The 17,238-nt window shown below is 45.7% G+C and overlaps 1 protein-coding gene across 2 annotated transcripts in view; it reads left to right on the forward strand.

Moving 5' to 3' along the window:
• The window catches only part of D2HGDH (D-2-hydroxyglutarate dehydrogenase), a 1,571,200-nt gene that overhangs the window by 411,671 nt on the left and 1,142,291 nt on the right, over positions 1–17,238 (forward strand). For both annotated transcript variants that reach the window (XM_069618127.1, XM_069618128.1), the window contains exon 6: positions 2,867–3,035. In XM_069618127.1, coding sequence (XP_069474228.1) covers positions 2,867–3,035 — 169 coding nt within the window. The remainder of the gene's footprint in view (positions 1–2,866; positions 3,036–17,238) is intronic.

The following is a 17,238-nucleotide window of genomic DNA, read 5'->3' on the forward strand; positions in this document are numbered from 1 at the left end:
TGGATATTCAGTCCTTTAGTCACAGACTGTTTGAATAGTACCCAAGGGGTTGTTTTTTGTTCAAATGTAAACCAATGGTGACATTTAAAGAATATTTATTCAGCAACAATGGTCAAAACTACTAGCTGCATAGTGAAGTAACTCCACAAACTGGTCCACATTGGCCAAAAAAGTGGCCCATTTTGACTGGCCTACACTAGCATTTTGCATTTTTGGTACGGTCATCGCCCTATTGCCCTATAGGCCAGTCCAAGCCTGCCGGCTCATCCATAATGGGTGAGGGAGCGTCCACGCACTGGCCACCTCACCCATTATGGAGGAGCCAGCCCAGTGAAACACTGAGCACTCCCTCAGCTGCTTTTTCCAGCTGAGTGAGTGCTCCTGGGCTAGCTGAACTGTCAAAGGGAAACCCTATTTGCCTTTGACAGTTCATTTCCCCAGCAGCACATGATCACTGAGACATGCAACAGGGTGTTTTGCTTCGCCAGCCTTGCACAGCTCATTGGTAATGCTGGCTGGGGCAATGCATGTATGTATGTGCGAGGGGGTGCTCCTGCGCCTCCTCGCACATACTGCCAGAACAACCTGAAGCGTGGCATTTTTGCAACCACACGCAGGCCCCTGCAGAAGGTACGTTTATGGCGATTTATTTTTATTTAAATGTGTATGGATGTGTGTATGCGTGTGTTATGGAACTGTGGTGGGAGGAGGATGCGCGTCAGCACTGGGATAGTGGGGGGAGTAGGGTGGGGAGAGCCCAGGGTCTGTACTGGGAGTAGGGTGCGGTGACGACACTCAAAAGTTCCTAGCGATTGATACATACTGTCCATCTGACACTTTTGGGGGGTCCTAGCCTGCCCAAACTTTGCTCTGCGGGGTCCCAGGCCAAAAAAGTTTGAAGACCACTGCCTTAGAGAGCATACAGGGAGTATTCAATGAGCTATACATCTGAGGTGCCGTGCGCTGTTTGGCCGTCTGTTCCCTGTCTTTATCGTTTGCTGTTGCATTCTCTTCATAGGCCTGTCTGTGTGAACCATTCCTGGCTGTGTGTACCTTCATACTATATTGTCGAAAGTCACTGTGTCCTTCGTTTGCATGCCTTAACTTGAACCATTAATGCATACATCGTGTATTGAACATTTCGTTTGTTGTATTTTACCTTCCTTCAATACATTTCTTTCAAGAAGAAAAAGCAGAATGCCATTTGGATTCCTGCCCTTCTACCCGAATGTGGGCAGAAATGCATATGGATTTTCTGATGGGGTGGCAGATGTAGAATCAGAATATGCATGGAAATTGCGTCGCTGCTGCCTACATACAAATGACTCGGACTGTGAGTTCAGCTTTGTGATGGTGCCGTTTTTCCCAGCGAACCTCCCTGCCTCTCGAAGCTGATACATGCAGATTGTGTGGGTCCTCTGGGTCGGCTCACCTCATAGATTGTCGATTCGCTGCACTTTTTTTTGCAGAATTGGGTTTTGGCTTCTTTCCTCCATCCACCTGCTGATAGGTACTCACATGGTCTCTGCTAGCACAGGAGTGGCAGGCTCTTCTGTAAGGGACATGGCATCACTTAGTTCAGGACATGAACATTGTGAATGAGGAGCGCACTGCCACGTCCTCCAGCGAGCTAGCGGCTTTGTCTCTAGCCCTGGTAGGCTGGCTAACCTTGGTGACAGAGAACCCTCTGGAGTTGGTGACGATGGTGATGGTTCAGATTCGTCACAAAGCTCATTTCAGTGTTTTATAAAGCCACTGTATAATCTCTTTGATCCGTTCTGGCTTGTATTATAATGACATCCACTTCCACTTCAGTTTAGACAATGGGTGTGGTTGCCAATAGTGAGTGGCCGACTGTCTTCACTTGATGCAACCCCTGTGCAGTTTGGGCACTTCAAACTTGTTCAAACCCCAAATCACATGCTACACACCGTTTCTCTTGGCCTCTTTGCCCTTCCCCTTTGGTTTAGTTTTAATAGAATGACCAGAGCAAGAGGCACTGTTGTGTATCCTTTAAGTAGCTAGGTACCACAGTAGCAAAAAAAGGCTTGTCACCTAGATTGTCTTTTGCTAAATCTTTCCCTTGCTCAAATTATCCGGCATCGTTTCTCCAATTGTGATGTGTCCTTTCGTCTCACCCATCTTGCACGAGAAAGCCTCACAGTACTTAAGCACTCCCACTCAAAGCAAACACCATAGCCTGACTCTTCCATCCTGACTACCCAAATAGTACTCTTTCAAATGCCAACACTTTGGAGGCTAAACACTCCAAGTGTAAAGCTTTTGGGTGTGAAACCCAATTCAGTTGCCCTTCCATTTGCAACATAACATGCATTGAAAATGACTAAACATGACTGTTATATAATCCTCCTTTAACATCTGTTTGAAGTTAAAGCACCCTCAAAGGGGTACGTGGCATACAGCACTAAAGACATCTAACTTTTCATTGTATGTTAAACACTTGAGTTCTTTGATTAGTTGTCCTTTGATACTACTGTTTCATTGCAGATGTGCGTGAGTGTATGCATTAGTGAATTAACTACTCGGATGTTAGATAGTCAGTGTGTTTGTTACACCAGAGCTCATCTAACTCAAGTGATGACATTTTTATTGTTCTCATTGAATGATTCGTTATTTTGGTGTCTACCTGCAGTGATGAATTCTAGTCTGATTGACTATGTTATGTTATAAGGTTCTTATACCGCGCACTGATGCCACCTGCATGGTTTTTTGGCGCCATTGGTATTGTGGGATCTCTGGCCCCTTCCATCTTTCTCTCCCAGGTCTTAGGCTTATTTTCTGTACAGACTCCCCCTAACATGATTTTTTGGATATAAACACTTCACTTTCGTTTGTTGATTCCTAGGTTCTAGCTGATGGAACTTTGTTGAACTGCCTGACTTCACTGAAGAAGGACAATACAGGTTATGACCTGAAACAGCTGTTCATAGGTTCTGAGGGAACCTTGGGAATTATCACTGCAGTTTCAATCTTGTGCCCACGCAAACCAGCCTCTGTGAAGGTAGCATTTATGGGTAAGCACCTGCACCCCCATTTATTTTTGCTATAGGCCACACATGTGAATATGTCAGTCATGGATTTATTTCCCTCTTTAAACCTCCTTTGATCATTGCAGAACAGTGTGTGTGTGTGTGTGTTAAGAATACTTGCCTCATTCCTTTTTCGTAGGGGGGGGGACCCTGCGTCTGTCTGTGTGTGTGTGTGTGTGTGTGAGAGAGATCACCAATAACTGACATTTTCTCACAAAATGTAATTTGAAGAGTTATAAGCAGAGCCTACCTCTGTAAATCTAATCACATGGGTACAAGCAGAACACCACCCTCTGAAAGTACTCATAGAGATCTTATAAGAATACCCTCTTCCCTTTAACCATGACATTGTTTATAAAAAAATGGTATGATATACAATAGAACAATACATCCCAATCCCTACCATTTGTCACATTCCCCTTAATAGCAACTAGAGCAACCAAGCTAAGCCACAAGTCTTAACATGGCAATCCAACCAGCTTTGCTGCTCCTACCAATCTCTACTATACTAGCACCAACAATATCGTCCCTATGATGATTAATTATGTCTTCTACCAATTTCCCTAGGTCTTGTCATTATTATCCAAAGCCCCTCATTTCTGGGCAGTGCTGTTGTGGCCATTGCAATAAGCAGTGTTTAATATCTAGCACAAGTGAGTTTACTCGAGATCCCTAACAGGGCTAATTTGGGATAGTCATCTAATTGCCAGTCCAAAACCTTGTTCGTCTCATTTCAGTTTACTTGGAGCAAAGGACCTGACCAAATCCTATGTACAAAAATACCTTTGTTCCGTTGCATTTGACTGATCGCACATCTCCGGTCCCAGCCTTAGAAGCCTGTCAAGGGGCTAGTATACTACCTGTAATATTTTAAATTGTATCAGAGGAAACCTAGCACTAATCGCCATTTGGGACTCATATAATGCCTGCCTCCAGTACCCTTCTTCTATTTTACACACAATTTTACCCACATCTTGTCTCCCTGAGCATGACGTTGACATTTTGCCATTTAGCCCAGCAACTTCCCCACTGAACTCGCATGGCTTTAGATATCACACTCCCCGTGAATGCACAGGGCTGTGAGTGTGTTGCACTTTTTCTCTGGAAGCCTGTGCATATAATGTGCTATGTTTTTGCTTCTATATTGCTGGATGTGTCCATCTGGTAGGTTTATATGGTTGTGTGCTTGGCATTGCATTTCTAAGTTGTTTCATGTACGCTTTGTCTTTTTAAGTATGTACCTGTGACTATACCAGCCTCTGGTATGGCAATAATGTGACCATCACCCTCTTTACTTGGACTGGTGTCCATGTAAGTGTGGAAATGTCAGTCCTTTGAATTGCATGACCATTGAAGGCTGTTTTCTCTTCTTGGATGCTTGACTAGAATTGTTGCACCCTAGTGCCTCCTAGTCACATTTCTGAGTTTAGCACTTGGCATAAACTTCTGCATCTTATCTTGTGAGAGGGAGACTAACGTATTGCAATACTGTGAACTGAATCATCTGGAGGTGGTGGCATGTACATTGCTATCAATTGTTGAACCGCTCTATAACTCATAAAACTAGTGAATGTGCCTCTTCTGCCCCACCTGTCCCAAGACATTGTGCGTGTGGCTTTATTGAATTGTGAATGTTTCATATTTCTCATTTACCTCTCGTCCCATGCCAATTCTAGCTCATTCCTTTATCTCACTCCCTCACTACTCTAATCTTTTTGCTTATTATACCTCCTTTCCCCCTCTTACTTTGGTAGAGTCCACATCATTCCAAATCAGCTCCTCCCTTGTTATTCAAAGAGGTTGCTTTCACTAATAATTTACATTTTAATCTGATTCGTCTTTCACCCTTCTAGAAGTTATTTTCTTTTCAATCCTTTCACCTTTTTTTGTTACCCTCTTTCAACTTCTTTCAAATGTTTGTTGGTCTTATATTTAACGAGTATGAGAGTGATCAATTTTACAACCCAAATTTGCAATAGGATACCTAGTTTGTATCCTAAGGATACTTAAGCAGTTTAAATACTGAGTCTTATATTCCAGTCTGCTAAATTTGGTGCACTTTGTCCTTGAGTAGTAATTTAAGACCCGCCAAGTAGGAGCCTCCATAAACATTTGGTTATTCCCGGTTATTCATTACCCTACTGCCTAATTATGATTGTTACTGGAGACAGAGGACACTGGCACATTTCACTGCTAAGGTACATTTTTGGCATCCTGCTCTCAGTTGTACTCTCTGGTGTTAGAAATGTCCTGTGCTGCGGCACTCATCAAATTCTGGAGGGCTATGTGTAAGGGAGAGTAACTCACTTATTCGGGTATGAGCCGCATTTGAATTAGAACATGTGCCCTATTGCTCTATTACCATTATGCATCCATATGTCCCCTTATCCTCTCTCATGAAATAATGTCACGATTCCTGATGTAACCGCCTAGAAAGTACCCTCTTATTCCCACTTTTTATTTACTTTTGAGCATCCTTATTTTCTTCGTATGGGGACATCCATCAACCCCTAGAATCATTCCGTTGTGCATTTAATTGCTGTGTTTGACATTCTGCCCAAACATTACTATTTGGGCCCTTCTTTCCTCCAACATTTGATTCTTTTAATGGAGCTTCCTCTACTGCTACCCATTTCATCATGCCCCCTAAACCATTTCTTAAACTGGGTGGGGAGAGGTATTGATACAGCGTTGCACTATTAAACACTTGTATAGTAGTACCCCGGATCAATTCATTTTCTATTTACATAGTTTGTTTTTTTATTCGGAGAAAACCCAGTATGTACACCTTAAGCAAATGTAATTTACCTCATCCCGTAAGAGTTACTAAATAATCAATTTCCAATGTTCATTCCCTCTGCTACAGAGTACATGTCGATATTATATATATTTTTTAATCTGCTGTTTCATGTTGACACCGGTTGCATCTGGAAGAGTTTGCAGATCAAATATATGTACCCTCTGCGTTATCAGATAGCTCCTTCGCATTATATTAAATTGTATACATTTAAAGCGAGACTTGGCAGAGGGCCATGTGATGTGGGTGCAAATTCTTTCCCATTCTGGCTCAGAACAGTAAAGCCCATGTCCTCTTCTCCTTTTGTTCTTATAGAAATGCCAGCATGAGCTACTGGTGAGGTTGAAAGTGATTTGTCAACTATCATTAATATACTGGCGTAGGGTTTTGTCCAGCTTCAAGATCTGCCAATGATTCTTCAAGATTGTATAGATAAGTATACTTTTTTCATCATGGGATCCACATTGGCATTCATAGACACTGAATATCTACTGCCGTGTGTGGGATCCTGGAACACTTTTCAATACAGGAGGGAACATTTTCCTTACATGTAAAATATGAAATGACTGCTCATAATAATCATTTGAGGGGATTGGGTTCTCCGATGTATTCCATATCTATGACCGTAATCACCACAGCTGTGCTGCTTCGGAAAATCTTTCGGCGTCTGCGTCCTGCGTCAATGACAACGATACGCCGCCCTCGAGGACCTCCTCTGACTGCAGACGTCACTGGATGTTATAAGTAGATCGCACGACGCCCGTAGCCTCAGTTCCGTTTTTTTGCACGAATGTGTTCGCTTCGGAGATCTCGGCGCGCCTCGACTCTTTGGAGTTTCTGATCTTTCTCGGTTCTTCGAACCTGTTCGTTTGTGAAGTTATCCTTTGTGATGTCTACCTCTTCTTCCACCCCGCGTCCGGGCTTTAAGAAGTGCAGGGATTGTGGGTTCAAGATGTCGGTGACGGACTCGCACGACGCCTGCCTCTGGTGCCTCGGGGAGGCCCATGACACGGATGATTGTGTCGACTGCCAGTCGTTTACGTCCAAAGCCTTGCGGGAGCGCAAGAAGAAACTGTCGGTAGGTAAGATGTCCAAGCCACAGAAGTGGAGGTCTGCAGGGCTTTCGACGTCCGATTAGAGGGGCGACTCTCCGCATCGCCATCGAAAGCTCAGTGGGTCTCGGTTCCGGAGTAGGTCCCGCCACTCCTCTGCCTCTTCGAGGCACTCCCGGAAGCCGCGCCATCGGTCGCCTTCCCCGTCCTCATCCGAGGACTCTGCCCGTCGGCGGGTCGCTTATCCCACCAAGCATGCAACGCCAGAGGAATGGGCTTCCTTCGGTAAGAAAATGCTAGAGATTCTTGAATCGCAGGGCACTGGTCCGTCCCCGCCTCCGAGTGGTGTCGGTCGTGATCGGTCGAGAGACACCGCTTGCACGCCTTCGGGCTCGGGTGGTCGGCACGATTCGTGGGAAAGGTCCTGCTCGGACAAGGGGAATCGTTCTCGTCATGCCCGTTCCAGGTCCCGGTCATCGACGTGCTCGAGACCATGTGCACCTGTGGTGTCTTCGAGGAAGACGTCGACGCCTGTACAGACTCTTTCGAGGCTCCGCCTCCGAAGAAGTCTTCGATGCCATCGGTGCCCAGGCTGTCGAGGGACACGCTCGGGGCTCCGCCCTCGAGGCCTGTGTCGACGCCGATTCACTCAACGCCTTTCAAGGCTGTTTCGACGGGGGTACCCCAGGGCACGGTGGAAGCCCCTAGAAAGGCTCTGGCTAAGGTCAAGCATGGTTTTGTTCCCCATTCTGTTCTGTGCCATTTTACCGCCATCTTGAGTTCATTTCAGAAGTGGATGAGGGCTCTGATGATGGCATGATTCCTGATACGGTGCCAGATGAGATTCTCTCAGGCCGTAGCCAAATTGAGGACCTGCGTCAGTCCCTGCACTATGCCAGTGGTCTGGACACCTCTCCGGAGGTGGAGTTTTGTAGGCCTGAGCCTGACAATCCTGCCGACTCCTCGTACCGGCGCCTTATGTCTAGGGTCACCGAGTACTTGGGGTGGTCTGCTCCCCCAGGGGATTTTCTTCAGGATGACCTTACGGGTATCCTCGACCAAGGTCCACCAACTGACCCGGTACTGCCGTTCCATATGGCTCTACAGAGCAGGGTGGCGGCGGCTTGGACTGCTCCAGAGAGTCTCCCGGCAGTGGGCAAGTCTTTGCCGTGAAAATCCCGCCCAGCCAGTAGCGACCCCTGCTACTTGACCAAGCACCCCACTCCGTAGAGTTTGGTGGTGCAGGCGGCTACGGCCCCAGTAAAGCAGGCGTTGTATCCTACCATCACTCCTGATAGGAACGACAAGCGTTTTGATGGTTGGGCAAAGAAAGTGTTTTCTTCAGGGGGTATGGCACTTCAGGCGGCCAACTCCTTATGTGCCTTGTCATGTTTCACGCACACTCTGTGGAACTGTGTTTCCTTAGCGGCTGAACATATTCCCGAAGGGGACGAACGGGATGGTTTCCTTGCCATGGTTCAGGATGGCAAGGATGCCATGTGTGAGGCCGTTCAGTCGGGTTTGGACATGGCAGATTGCATCAGCCGGTCCATGGCGGCGAGCACCGTAATACGCAGGTTTGTGTGGTTGCGCAAGTTGGGATTTGCTCCTGATGTGCAGGCCCGGCTCCTCAACATGCCCTTTGATGGTGAACATCTTTTTGGCAGCAAGGCTGACGAGAGCCTTGAGAGGTTGCAGACCTCCAAAGCTGCAGCAAAGTCGTTGGGCGCTGCAGTTCGACAACCTCCGCCTTTTCGTCCTAGAGGACAGCAATGGAGGGGAGGTTCCTTTCGTTATTACTCATCCTTAGGTAAAGCGAGAGGAGTTGCCAGTCAAAGGGGCCACCGTAGGAGTGCCAGAGGTGGAAAACAAGGTACTCGAGGTGACAAAGCCGCTCGGGCAGTTGCCTTTTTGCCCTCAGGCAATGCTGCAGCTGCTTCAGCTCAGTCATGAGGCCATGTCCCAGGGTTCGCCGGTTGGGGGAAGACTGGTGCAGCATCTTGTAGAGTGGCGTGCCATTACTTCAGATGTGTGGGTTCTGGAGATCATAGCCCACGGCTACTGACTTCCTTTGTGGCAGAGGCCTCACGACAATCCACCGGGGAATCTCTCTTTGAAGAGTACGGATCCGCTCCTTGCGCAGGAAAGTCAATCCCTGCTGGAGAAAGGTGCCATAGAACTGGTGCCTGTAGCCGAGAGGAACAAGGGATGGTATTCCCCTTATTTTTTGATTTCCGAGAAAGACTGGGGATTGAGACCAATCATGGACTTTCGCGGTTTGAACAAACTCCTCAGGAAGGACAAGTTAAAGATGGTTACTCTCTCTCAAGTCCTCCAGGCCCTTCAACTTCAGGACTGGTTGGTGTCTCTCGACCTCAAGTACGCTTTTTTTCATGTGCCGATCCATCCAAAGCACAAGAAGTACCTGAGGTTCACGGTTGGCGGCTCGCACTTTCAGTTTTCTCCCTCAACTTAAAGAAGTCCCATTTAACACCAACTCAGAGGCTCAAGTACATCGGAGCAGTGCTCGACACGTCCCTGCTGCAGTGTTTTCCTCCCCAGGTGAGGGCTCATCACATTCAGCAGATGGTGCAACTTGCCCAGAGTCTCCCTGCGTTCGAGTTCTTGAGATTGCTCGGCCTCATGGCATCCTGCATTCTTCTGGTGCCAGAGGCCAGGTGTGGATGAGATCTTTGCAATGGGCACTGAAGCTCCAGTGGTCTCAGTCCTCCAGCAGGATGTCGGACCCCATTCAGGTGCCATCCTCGGTCACCCAGGATCTTCTGTGGTGGGCCGTCGAAGGCAATCTGATGAAGGGGGCTCCCTTTTGGCTACGCTGGCCGAAGGTGACGCTTGTGACGGACGCATCCCTCACGGGATGGGGAGCACATGCCAACGAGCTGACAGTCAGCGGTCGTTGGTCTCCGTCGGAGTCCAGACTCTATATCAATCTGTTGGAGCTGAGGGCCGTCAGGCTTGCCCTGAAGGCTTTTCTGCCGACTGTGTGAGGAAAGAATGTCCTGATCCTGACGGACAACACAGTGGCCATGCACTACCTCGACAAAAAGGGGGGGGGCAGGGTCACTTCCTCTGTGCAGGGAGGCAATGCAGCTCTGGTTCTGGGCAATCCAGCAGGAAGTTTCGATCTCAGCAGTTCATCTGGCCGCAGACGAAATCGAGACGGCGGACACTCTGAGCAGGAGTTGGCTCAGGAGATTCTCCTGGAGATCTTCGCCCTTTGGGGGACCCCTCAAGTAGATCTCTTCACCTCCAGTGTCAACCGGAAGTGCAAAAGTTTCTGCTCGCGGGAATTTCCTCCAAAAGGAGCCTTAGGAGACGCGTTTGTGGTGGAGTGGTCTTTCCCACTGCTGTACGCGTTTCCTCCAGTCCCCGTCATCCCGCAAGTGCTGCGGAGGTTACGAATGTTCAGTTCACAGATGATCCTCATTGCTCCGGCGTGGGCCCGGAGGACGTGGTGCCCGGACCTTCTCAACTTGTCCATCTGCCCTCCACATCGTCTTCCCTTCCGAGACGATCTGCTCTCACGGTAGGGGGGTCAGGTTCTCCATCCAGCGGTCAGATCTCTCAACCTTCACGCTTGGTTTCTGAAAGGTTGAGGTATAAGGATTGGGACCTCCCTGAAGACGTGATGGAGGTGTTGCTTTCGGCCAGAAGGCCTGTCACTAAGTCCCTGTACTGTTGCCGTTGGCGAAAGTTCTGCGACTGATGCAGGGTTAAGAATATGGATCCTTTTGCATGTGACATTCCTGTGGTTCTGTCTTTTTTGCTTTCTTTAGCCCACATAGGCGTGCAAGTGGATACGGTTAAAGGTTGCCTGGTGGTGCTGTCCATATTTAAGCGCTCGTCTGAAGTGTTCTTATTTTAAAATTCCTTTAATTTCTCAGTTTCTAAAAGGGCTCACTAATGTATTCCCTCCGTCACCTTTCCAGGTGCCCGGTTGGGATTTGAACCATGTCCTCAAGTTTCTGATGGGTGCTCCGTTTGAGCCGTTGCATTCTTGCCCTTTGAGACTGTTAACTCTTAAAACTGTATTTTTGGTTGCCGTCACTTCTGCTCGCAGTGTGAGTGATTTACAGGCACTTTCAGTTAATCCACCCTTCACTGTATTTCAGAAGGACAGGGTTGTCCTTGGAGTTCGTCCTTTCTTTCTTCCAAAGGTGGTGTCGGAATTTCATTTAGGCCAGAAGGTTGTTCTTCCGGCATTTCATCCTCCTCCACATCCTGGTAAGGAAGAGGTGAGGCTGCATAGGCTCGATCCTAGGAGAGCTTTAAGCTTTTATAGTTCACGCATGTCCCGGGTCAGAGTGGATGATCAACTCTTCATTGGTTACGCTGGTAAGCGTTTGGGACAAGTTGTGACTAAGCAGACTTTGTCTCGCTGGATTATTCTGGCTATTTCTGAATGTTACTGCTTAGCGGGTAAGGACCCATCGGTCGGCTTGCGGGCCCATTCTACCAGGGGTATGGCTGCCTCTACTGCCCTACAGAGGGGTGTTCCTATTCGTAACATCTGTGACGCAGCCACCTGGGCTTCGGTCCATACTTTTGTACGTCACTACTCCCTCAATTCCATCCATGGGCAGGATGTGGCCTTTGGCAAGGCGGTCCTTTGCTCCGAAATTTGATTGGGCATTCTAAATTTCTTTTGCTAAATTCTTTTCCCACCTCCTTGCATTGGTACTGCTTTGGGAGTCTGTCATAGATATGGAATACGTCGGAGGGCCCAATCCCCTCGAAGAACAAGTTACTCTCTTACCTGGTAACGTTCTTTTGATGGGATGGTCCGACGACGTATTTCATATCGCTCCCTCCCTGCCTTCCCCGCTACAGAATTTCTTATGCGATTTGCAGCTTACGTTTCCGCATGCTTTGAGTGGTCAGACTGGCAGAAGACTGGTGCCACACGTTCTGGGGAAAAAACTACAACTGAGGCTACGGGCGTTGTGCGTCCTACTTATAACATCGGCCGTCGGAGGAGGTCCTCGAGGGCGGCGTATCGACGTCATCGACGCAGGACGCAGACGCCGAAAGATTTTCCGAAGCAGCACAGCTGTGGTGATTACTGTCATAGATATGGAATACGTCGTCGGACCATCCCAGCGAAAGAACGTTACCAGGTAAGAGAGTAACTTGTCTACTAATGATTATCTGGCAAAAAACATTTGCTTTGGAAAAATTCCCCTCCATAAAATAAAATAAAAGCATGGTTCTTAATGTGCATTTCGACAGCCTTTTCCATAAAGGAAACAAGCGAGCATTGACGGATAGGTAGCCTTAACAGAGCTGGGTACAAAATGGCACTGTGCCAGGGACTGTCAGCTCCCATCATGCAGCACATTGTAAGTTGGAGTTAGTTATTTTTGAAGGTACCTCTGACATAACCTAACACTTTATGCATAGTTTTCTTGCCCTGGTGCAATAATTGAGATTCCTGGTTGAAAAGGGAAGGTGTGGGATGCTTGTTTTTGAATTCAAACAAGATACTCCGGATGAAAAACTGGATTTACAAGTAAGTAACTATTCCTTCTTTACCCTAAACTCTGAACCTTGAAGGGGAGGGATAATCTGAAGAAGGATGCTTACATATCCAGAAAAGTTGCTAGAAAACTTGACTCTAAAACACTTACCCAAATGGGTAGCGCAGTGAGGCTTGCTACACTTGTGTGTCTGTTCTGGTATCTAAATCTGGCCAGTAATGACATGAAAAGGTATGAACATGTTTCCACATTGCTGCCTTAGAAACACACACAAAGACTGAGGTAGCAGTCTTTCCTCTAGTAGAATGTGCTCTACCTCTTCCAGGTAAAGGCTAATTGGCTTTCTAATAGAGCTGGATACAGGAAAATATCCACATGGAGATGGTTTATTTAAAAGCTGAGAGACCTGTTTAAATCTCACCAAAATTGGTAAGTAGTTGCTTATATTTCCTTAAGTCTTTGGTCTTATCTATATAGTATCTCAATGCCATTTTCACATCTAATGTGCAAGGAGCTTTCCTCTGGATTGGCAAAAAAGACAGGCGGGGAAATGGATTACCTTGGATTACCTGAAACTCAGAACTTTCAGAAGAAAGTGTGTATCCTGAAAGTCTCATTATCCTTATGAAATAGTGTGTAAAGTCCATATGTGCACACTGCCTGGATCTCACTAATTAGGTATTCCTCACTTTTCACGACCACAACTTTTTTTTAACTGCCAAATTATAGATGGCAGGTTTAGGCTTCGTATATAGAAGGGTGGCGGTGGAAGGGGGTTGCAACCCCCCCACTCTTGTTCATTAAAAAAGCAGTATTTGTTCTGGAAAGTTTTAGCTGAAAGAAATTCAGGAAACCTCTTAGATCGACTAACTCTACATGCCGACGTAATATCAACAAGAAAAGCTACCTTCCAGGAAAGATGCTCTAAATTAGCGTTGTGCAAAGTTTAAAAGGAGCTCCAATGAGCTTAGCTAAGACAATCTTCAGTTCCCAGAGAACAGAGATACTCCTGGTACGGGGTATATTTTTTTAAGCCCTTCCAAAAAAGCATTAATCGCAAGAATCTTCAAGGTTTCCTGAGAGAGATTTTTCCTGTAGGCACTGTCATTTCCTTTTATGCTTAGCTGACTGCCATCGGATTGAAAAATATGGGATATTGATCCATATTCCCCCACTGAACACGCTGATGTGAAATTTTAGAGGTGACTACGAGAGTGTCTTACCCAAAGAAAGTCTGGTGATACAGGCACACACCCCTTCGACCAATACGATGCGGTCCAAATGGGAGAAGGACCTTAACATAGAAATTGATGAGCAAAAATGGACACACTACTGCAGATACACTAAAAATATTTCCCTCAACGCCAACTTCCGCCTTATCCAATTCAAAATTCTAAACCAGCTACATATTACACCAAAAATGATTGCCAAATTCGACCCTTTCAAACAAGCAACCTGCCCCAAGTGCGGGACGATTGCAGCAGATTTGATCCATATGTACTGGTACTGCCCACCGGTCCGCCAGTTCTGGGAAGACGTAGCGAAGACGGTGAGTGAAATACTGGACATCCATATACCGGCGACCCCCGTCAAAGTACCTTTTAGGAGATATTGGTAAGGCCTCAATAAAAACCTGAAGACTTTGCAGTGGCAGGAGCAGTAGCCAAAAGGCACATACTTCTGAAATGGAAATCCAGAGACCCACCCTGCTGTCCAAACATGGCTCTGACACCTGGTTCGCACGCAAGTAAACAAGGAGATGTATGTGAAGGACATACAAATACAATCCAAGCCCAAAGATATCTGGGCCCCACTCAGATCATATCTACAAACATCAACAAACGACCCAGATGTAGAGGAGGGTTAGACAGAGACTATCAATAAGATCTACGTGCTACGTGTAATGTTATTATATTTAAATGTTGAAATGAATAAAAATATTTTTCTCCCAAATGTCTAAAAAACAACTTGATTGATATGTCAACTGCCATGGCAATAATGAATAAAGGTTTCAAAAAAAAAGAAAGTGGTGCTACAGGTCATGAAAATCTTCAGGAGTTAATGGATGAACTTAAAAATAATCATTCACAAAACTCATCACAGTAAGTGGAATTGCCTGGAGAGTTCATGATATTCAGTAGCGGTTTGTTGGACTGATGGCCCATACGTGTGATATCTCAAAACAAGTGAGTGCAGCTGGATATGGAGTACACAGGATTAGCAAAACACCTACAAAACTAGATGTAAATGTGAAGGAACTCCAAGAACAAGTGGAAGTCTTAGAAGGTACCTCATGCAGAAACAATGTGTTTGTGTGTTTGACCTGAGAAAGGGAGCTGAAGCTGGCATTAAGAAACTGTATCTTGAGTCTTTAATCCATCAGTTGCTCCCTAAATGCAAATCATCATCAATGCTTCATTATAGAATTAAACCATAGATCACATGGACAATGTTCAAACCAAAGAGGACCATGACAGCTGATAATCATTAGACTGTTTAACTATTGCGGCCAAGACGACCTATTGAAAGCTATAAGGGAAATGGGTGAGGTGAAATTTGAAAACACTGTTCTGAGATTCTTGCAGGACTACAGCTCTAGAGTACAAAAACATGAAAGAAATTAGAAAGAGAGAAATGTTTATTAGGTAATAAGAAAATAATATACTCCTTACATATTTTTACACATGGGAATACTTCTTTTGGTGAAAATCCTGAATTGGCAATGTGCGAATGCGTGCACATTATGTGACCATAGCCTAGTTGTTATTAAACTGAAGCTGCCTACACACCGCCCTTGAGTTGTTAAGAGATTTTAATTCCAGGGCCTGACAGATATTGCCTTTCAGCAGTTAATTGGTGACTCAATCCTAGAATGTTGCAGATTTAACATTGGCTTGGTGGGATGTATAGCTCGATTGTGGGTTAGATTTAAGATATACTTATTTATTTATTGTGCATTTGTAAGATGCTTAAACATCAAGTAAATTGTGTTTCAAAGCGCCCAACTTAATGGAGGATTTCTATTTAACAGGAGAAAGGACCCCTTCAACATGTCAGTGCTAGTTTGCCCAACCTGGAATTAGATACATGAAAATTAAAACAGTACAGCATCACACATGATAGAGAAACTTGGGGAAGCCTCAATGACAAATGACACAATATAGGTGAAACAATTGACAAAGATATAATGTTTCTAAGTAGACCAATTTCTGCCAATCAATATAGTGAACAGGATAGACCTGGAAAACTGCTATCTAGGCTCATGAATGAAGAAAGCGGTAACGCTAGCAACCTGTAAATGGCAATGGGATGGTGAACTGATTTGTAGACACTCTGGTAAATGAATGATATATTGAAGAAATTTGACACTTACTGAAACCACCTACACATATGCAGACCTATATCGAGACAGAATATAGTTCCCTCAATTGGATGTGGATGTTCACGAGGCACCTGATAGTCCTTTAACACTTTTAAAAATCTGTTCTATATAGATGGTTTATCTAATGGTAAGGACCCCTGCCCAGATGATTAATAGCTGAATTCTATATGTATATTCATATTGGCCAACAGTGATTAGACATGTACAATGAGGCAAACATCATGGGATGGTTAATTCCATCCTTGAATACCGCTAAGATAATTGAATGCTCCCTCACATATTGAATCTTTTACATCTAGATCAATCTGGTTTCATACCTGGACGAACCACACAATTGAATAATAGGTGAATGTTGCATACAATTTCATTATTAACCCTAAACACACTATCCTTACTGCTTTCTTAGATGCCTAGAAAGCAATAGTTTCAATGGAATTGCAAAATGTGTGGGCAGTCGTTGATGGATTCACTTTCAGCCCCGGCATTATGCAATGTATTCAACTGTTATATTCCACACCTAGCTCTAAGGTGATAACTAATTATGTAGTCTCTGAGCCCATCATTCTAAAAAGAGGTAGGATTGAAGGATGTCCTTTGCCTTCATTAGAATTTGCTTTGGCAATAGAAGTATTTACTTTAATACTTGAGTAATACAATATAGAACGGGAAATACAAGTTGACGCTGCACATCCCTCATATCAATTCACTTTTATGACATGGTTCTTTCCATAACAGACCATCAAAGGAACCTAGACCCATCAATGAAACATATTGCCAACTTTAAACAATATGCTGGTCTCTTTTTTAAAAAAAAAATATTTATTTTAAACCAAGGCAGAGTGACAACAGTGTAGAAAACGACAAAGACAGCAAGATATATAAGACAGGACCATAAATCCCCTCTGCTCTCACCTTCAACACCCCACACGATCATCAGTCTGGGGGCGCTGCCCCCTAGTGTGTTTCCTCTTTTCAGGAAGCATTCTGGTCTCTCAAGGCCCGCCGGATATTGGTGGGTTTGTAAGTCAGTGCGGGGAATCTTTGGTCATACTCCAGCACGGGGGCCCAAATGTTCTGGAAGCGGTGGAAAATTCCGGTCCTTGCCGCTGTGACCTTCTCCGCAATCAGTATGCCCCATATCTTTCCCCACCAATGGGCCATAACAGGGTCTTCCGAGGCTTTCCAGAAGTGGACAACCACTATTTTTCCCGCCAGAAGGTATTGAGTCAGCAGTTTGGCTCTACTTCCGGAGCGTGGGTAAACCCCAGGGACCGGGGACCCCAAGAGGACGTGCTCAGGCTCCAAGGGGAGAGCTGTCTGGGTGATTTGTTCAATAGTGGCTAAACATAGTTTCCAGAACTGTTGGATCTTCGGGCATGCCCACCACATGTGGAAGAAGGAGCCCGGCTGGCTGCACCCTCACCAGCAAGCATGATCGAGGGAGTGATTCATGTGGTGG

Source organism: Ambystoma mexicanum, chromosome 10 (assembly GCF_040938575.1).
Source record: "Ambystoma mexicanum isolate Mex_15411 chromosome 10, UKY_AmexF1_1, whole genome shotgun sequence".
NCBI lineage: Eukaryota > Metazoa > Chordata > Amphibia > Caudata > Ambystomatidae > Ambystoma > Ambystoma mexicanum.